The 6,409-nt window shown below is 43.4% G+C and overlaps 1 protein-coding gene across 1 annotated transcript; it reads left to right on the top strand.

The window, feature by feature from the left end:
• Positions 1–499: 499 nt before the first annotated feature.
• On the top strand, positions 500–5,768 carry LOC149664093 (uncharacterized). The gene is made up of 8 exons (XM_089841999.1): positions 500–1,146; positions 1,188–1,499; positions 1,613–2,362; positions 2,458–2,869; positions 2,914–3,363; positions 3,409–3,650; positions 3,770–4,726; positions 4,829–5,768. The coding sequence occupies exons 1-8, from the start codon at positions 500–502 to the stop codon at positions 5,766–5,768; spliced, it is 4,710 nt and encodes a 1,569-aa protein (XP_089698125.1).
• Positions 5,769–6,409: the final 641 nt, after the last annotated feature.

A 6,409-nucleotide genomic window follows, 5' to 3' on the forward strand; every position in this document is an offset into this window, starting at 1 on the left:
CCCAATGGGCAAGAGCCCCCAAAAATGACAAATCTTTCTCATCGAAGAGAGAAAACTTCGATGGATGAGAAAACTTTGACTAGTACAAAAAATTCACCTGTACGAGGAAGGCACGGGCCGACCTCTCTCCCTCTACCCCGTCTCGGGACAATAAATTTCTATTTTTCGCTTTCGCCGTGTATAAGTTTGTTTTTTTTCCTTTGCATTTCGCATTAAAGTATTTAGTTTTATTCAATATCAGTTTATTATTCCACCGAATGTTTCTAATCGACGTTATTTCGAACAACCCTTCAATTTTATTAAAAGCAATAAAATTGACTTTAGAGTTCCTTTTCAGTCGAGGAATTTTAGAGTATTCGAAGCTCTCCCACTCTTGAGCAACCCCTCGGCCAAAATCCCACTACATTTTGGTGCCGAAACCCGGGAAATACGTTGATATAAGGAACACTCGCGCTCGGTATAAATTTTCTTAAAACTGGTAACTAAAAAAAAATTTAATATGGCGGAAAACGAAGAAGTAGTTGAGGCGACTCAAAACGCGAAACAACTATCTAAATACACTAAGAAGCGTAGTGCAGTACGGTCTGCAACTACTCGCGCTATCAACGCTATAAAAATTGTACTGAACTCTGCCACACCTAACGTGGATAAACTAGAAAACTGTGTGTTACTTCTAAACGACAAAGAGTCGCAATTAGAAAACCTTAATAATCTCATCGAAAACCTAATCGATGGAGATGAGGTACAAGAGAACGATTTTGAAGTTTGCTGCAAGTACGCGGACGACATTTTGGAAGCTAGTGCTTCAGCTAAACGCCTCCTGGAGAAATTAGATGGTATAAGGATGCAACAGGCAGCCACCGCTGTCGCCCAACCTGGGGCACCTCTAACCTACGGCTACCAAACACCTAATTTACAACCACCTCAAACACCTACTCCTCAAGTACCTCAAACGCCTCCACCGCTCGCACTTGGTGGAACGCACTCTACGACGGGAAGCATCTCAGTGACGTCATCAGCACCCAACGTCCGGCTACCGAAGTTGGAGATCGAACGATTCAACGGAGACATCGAAAATTGGCTGAGTTTCTGGTCTCAATATTCAGCGACCATCCACGACAACCCTACTCTACCAAAATCAGCTAAGTTCTCTTATCTTAAATCTTATTTAACTGGGGCTGCCGTAGGTCAATGTCGGGATTAGCCTCAACTGACCAAAATTATGACGCCGCTATAAAGAATCTGAAAGAACGCTTTGGTTGTTCAGAAGATATCACGGCAGTTCACATGAACATTTTAACTAATTTAATGCCCGTAAAGAGAGCTAATGACATTGAAGGACTAAAACGTTTGTATGACACTTGTGAAGTACAAATTCGCAGTTTACAATCTCTTGGTGTAGTCACCAATTCCTACGGTGTCTTATTATGCCATGTTTTAGTTAAGAATTTGCCATTAGAACTTTCAATTGATTTTAATCGTAACTACGATCAAAAGTCGTATTCCGTAGATGATCTCCTATATTTTTTGCGGAAAGAAATCGGTTTTCGCGAAAGAGCTCAAGCTAATACAAAAAAGAATCAGAGTCTAGAAAACCGCCAATATTTGTTAGACCCTCTGGTTACAAAAATCGGAATCAAAAATCGTCCCAATCTACTGCCTCCGCTCTTTTGATTGGCACTAACAAAGGTCGCGCTTACGTTAAAACCTGCTTTTACTGTGACGATTCAGAGCACAAAACCGCGGAGTGCAAAGTCTTAACTGTAGCGGAAAGAAAAGACCTCGTGTTTAAAAGACAACGCTGCTTTATTTGTCAAAGAAGTAAACACCGTACGAAAAACTGCGACTCTAACATAAAAGACTGTCCTAATTGTGGGAAGAAACACCACATTACCCTTTGCGAAGGGAAAGATGAAGAAAGCGGGTATAATCAAGAGTCTTCAACCTCAAGCCCGACTCAAGCTGCTAATAATCATGTAGGGACGAACGAACCTAGTCGGAACAAGATGGTCTTGCTGCAAATGGCCCAGGCCGTCGGAAAAAACCCTAAAGATGGAAGCACCAAGAAACTGCGCTGTCTACTGGACAACAAAAGCCAGGTAACGATTATAGAGGAAAGTGTTTCTAAAAGCCTGAACCTACCGGTAATCTCTGAAGAAGAACTGGACGTATACCCCTTTGAGGGAGCTGAACCTATACGCAGCAAAAGGAGAAAAGTTCGCCTAGAACTCGCGTGCACTTTTGACCCCAAGCGTCGAGTCACAATCGAAGCTTTCGAATCGAAGAAGGAGATAAGCGGAGCAGTCTTTTCGGTACCAAGTACGGGTGTCGTTGAAGAAATGAAGAAAGAGGACTCCGTCTGGTAGACACGCTTCAAGACAGCGATGGCCAAAGTGGCTCTTCTTCCATAGATTTGCTTTTGGGCTCAGATGAATACTGGGGAATTGTTTATGGAAGGTTTGAACGCCTTTCTTCGAAACTCGTCGCGCAAAATACTGTTTTTGGATGGGTCATAAACGGACCAACGATGGTCACGTCCACGTCAATCGGCATAAACACGGCTTCAGTCATGCACATAAGCGCCGTAACTCCGTCCGAGGAAGAATTAGTCTCCACGCAACTCCGATCATTCTGGGAGCTCGACTCAATTGGTATAGGGGACTCGGATTCAAAATCACCAGAACACAGCGATGTTCTAACCTCTTTTGAAAGGTCCATTCAATTCAAAAATGGACGTTATGAAGTTTCGTTCCCTTGGAAACCAAATAAATTGACACTCGCGGATAATCTCAACGTCGCTAAAAAGAGAACCCAAGTTTTACTAAGAAAACTGCAATCAAATCCAGTCCTATTCATGAATTACAACGACGTAATCAAGGAACAGTTGGAATCAGGAGTTGTCGAAAGAGTTAGCACCTCTATGACCTTAAAAATGGACCTCCCACTTACTACCTTCTTCATCGAGAAGTCATTCGCGTAGCCAGCGAAACAACCAAGCTTCGAGTCGTACATGACGCATCCTCACACGCCCTAGGAAGTCCATCACTTAACGACTGTCTGGAAGCAGGGCCTAACCTGAACCCAGAACTTTTGGACGTTCTCATCCGATTTCGCGAGAATCGTATCGCATTTACCGCTGATATAACAAAGGCGTTTCTACAAATTTCGATCTGCGAAAATGACCGAGACGATGTCCGTTTCCTGTGGATCGATGTAAACAATCCAGATGCTAACTCCAACCTATTGGTATACCGAATGACTCGGGTCCCGTTTGGAGTTACTTCAAGCCCATTCATGCTTGCAGCTACGATACGACACCACGTAAAAAAGTATAAGGAGAAAGAACCGGAAGTCTGTGACAAAGTTGATAAATGTCTATTTGTCGACGACTTGGTCACGGGAGGATAGCACGTCGAGGAAGCTTTCGAAATATCTACCAAATCAACTGAGATTTTAAAAGAAGCGGGGATGGAACTACATAAGTTCAAGACCAACTCACCGGAACTACGAAAACTATGGCACCTTCAAAACCCAACGACAGAAGAAGCGAAATCCACACAAAGCCTGTCAAATTCAGCAACTCTGAAGATACTAGGATTGTCCTGGGACACCACATCTGACTGCCTAATTATCGTCATGGACGACCTATTGCAATTTCTCATTCTTCGGAAGAACACGAAAAGATGGGTACTCAAATATGTAGCCCGAATATTTGATCCCCTTGGATTACTAGCACCCTTTACAGTAAAGGCTAAATTCCTTTTCCAAGAACTTTGGCAAAACGGTCGACCTGGGACGAAGAATTATCGACAGACCTCTCGTCGAAATTTAACGAATGGTGCGAAGAACTCCGAAATCTGAGAGAAGTAAAAGTTCCACGGTACTATTATTCCCAAACGGGCAAAGAAAATTTGCTAGAAATCGAATTGCACACCTTTGTGGACGCGAGCAAAAAGGCATACGCCGCAGTCACGTACCTCCGTTTCAAGACTTGCGAAGGAAAAATAGGAACAGCGCTGGTCTCGTGCAGAACTAGAGTTTCCCCATTAAAGAAACTAAGCATGCCACGATTAGAACTAATGGGAGCTGTAATAGGATCTCGCTTAACTTCACACCTACTCGGAACCTTTGCTATTCGACCCAGAAAAATTAGAATGTGGACCGACTCGACTATAGCACTTCAATGGATAAAAGGATCCGCGACCGAATGGAAGCCTTTCGTGTCTAATCGCGTTAGGGAAATTCAGACCCTAACAAATCCAGCTGATTGGAATCATTGCCGAACTAAGGACAATCCAGCGGACCTACCAACGCGTGGTAGTACCGTATCAGATCTTATACATAATAGTTTATGGTGGAAGGGACCTACTTGGCTCGGTAAAGAAACCAAGGCTCACCCAAAACAACCAATAACTAAACAAGTATCCAACCCGGAAGTACAAGACGAACTCAGAAACTCCTTCCGGTCTGTTAATCTTGGCCTAGTCACTGTCCAGCCTGCTTCCGAGCCGGTATTCGAGCTGAAAAAATTCAGTACATGCTTTCTGAAACCCGTGTATCGAATAACAGCCTGGATCTATCGTTTTACTGAAAACTGTAGGAAAAAGAAAACAGACAGGTCATTTGAGGAACTATCAACGGAAGAGCTCACACGAGCTGAAAAACATTGGATCAAGAGATCACAAGAAGACTGCTTTCACACGGAGGTCACTGCCTTACGTAACGGGTAAAGCTTAGAAAAGGAATCGAAAATCTTTTCACTCCACCCCTACCTCGACGATGACGGTTTACTTTGCGTGGGAGGACGCTTAACCTCTACCTCTCTGAGCTACAGAGAACGCCATCCATGGATTCTCGCGTCCAAACATCAACTTTCTGAGCTCATAGCCTACAATGAGCACGAACGTTTACTTCACGCTGGGGTGACCGATACCCTGGTAGAAGTCCGCGAACATTTTTGGATTCCTAGCGGTCGGCAACTGGTTAAAAAGGTGGTACATCATTGTTACCATTGCCGTTGGACTCGAATTAAAGCCTCTGCCGCCGAAATGGCGCCGCTACCGTCCTTTCGAACAACGCCAGCTCCGGACTTTGAAGTTTGCGGTCTGGACTTTGCTGGACCCCTTCACACGAAAGATGGGCAAAATTGCTACATTGCGTTATTTACCTGCGCCGTTACTCGAGCTTGCCACTTAGAGCTGGTAAATGACATGTCGACCGATAGCTTTCTTCAGGCATTAAGACGATTTATTGCCCGCCGTGGGATAGTTAAATCCATCTATTCCGACAACGCCAAGTCATTCAAAAGAGCCGAGCTGGATATCAAGGAACTGTTCAAAAACATTCGAAGTCCGGAAGTATGTCGTTACTTTGGCAACCTAAAGATATCTTGGCATTATATCGTAGAAAGAGCCGCTTGGTGGGGCAGTTTCTGGGAACGCCTAGTCCGCTCAGTTAAGGGCTGCCTTAAAAGATCCATGGGACAGGCCCGTCTCACCATTGACGAAATCACGACCTACCTAACAGAAGCCGAGGCCGTCATAAACTCTCGACCAATATCATACGTCTATCAAGACGCTGGTGAACCAACTCCTCTCACCCCAGCGCACTTTTTGGTCGGAGGTCGACTCACCGCACTGCCTTCAAGGTCGTTTACGCAAAACCCTACAACTCCTGCTACGCGAATTCAATTAACCAGACGTTTGAAATTGCGTCAACGAATAAATGATACCTTCTGGTCGAGGTGGAAATCCGATACTATCCCATAGAACCGAATTCCCAATGGACCGAAATCCCATTCGACCGAATATCCCATTCGACCGAATATCCCGAAATGATTTTAGATTTCCAGCCCAATGGCTATATTCCCGATGGACCGAAATCCCAATCGTCCGAATATGCCCCTAAAAAATGCATGAATATAACTTGAAACACTGTAGCCGTCAGCGATTCGGTGGTGTAGTGGATACGATGTTGGACTGCGAAGCGATAGGTTGTTGGTTCGAATCTCCGAAAGGTATGTTAATAATATTAAAAGTAAATGTTTCGTTATACTAATTATAACGCTCACTTTCATTCCTTTCAAGGCAAGAGAGATATAGAATTAATAAACAAATTGTGCTTAAAATGAAGTACAGTCTTAATGGTAGTTCCATCAATGTCTTTAAATTTTAAATTAAAATTTTAATATTTTGGTTTCGGGTGGGTTAGGTTAGGTTAACTTTGGTTCCAATAATTCGTTGACACCTTTTCCAAAATATGCTCCTTTTAATTAGCTACCACCTTTTCCAAAATATTCTTCCTTTAAATAGCTACCACCTTTTCCAAAACATTATTCTATTAATTAGCTGCCACCTTTTCCAAAAGATTTTCCAATTAATTAGCTGCCACCTTTTTCAAAATATTCTCC

This window comes from Phalangium opilio, unplaced genomic scaffold (genome assembly GCF_054372755.1).
Source record: "Phalangium opilio isolate 3A_F unplaced genomic scaffold, DU_Popi_V2 ptg000061l_1, whole genome shotgun sequence".
NCBI classification, from domain to species: Eukaryota; Metazoa; Arthropoda; class Arachnida; order Opiliones; family Phalangiidae; genus Phalangium; species Phalangium opilio.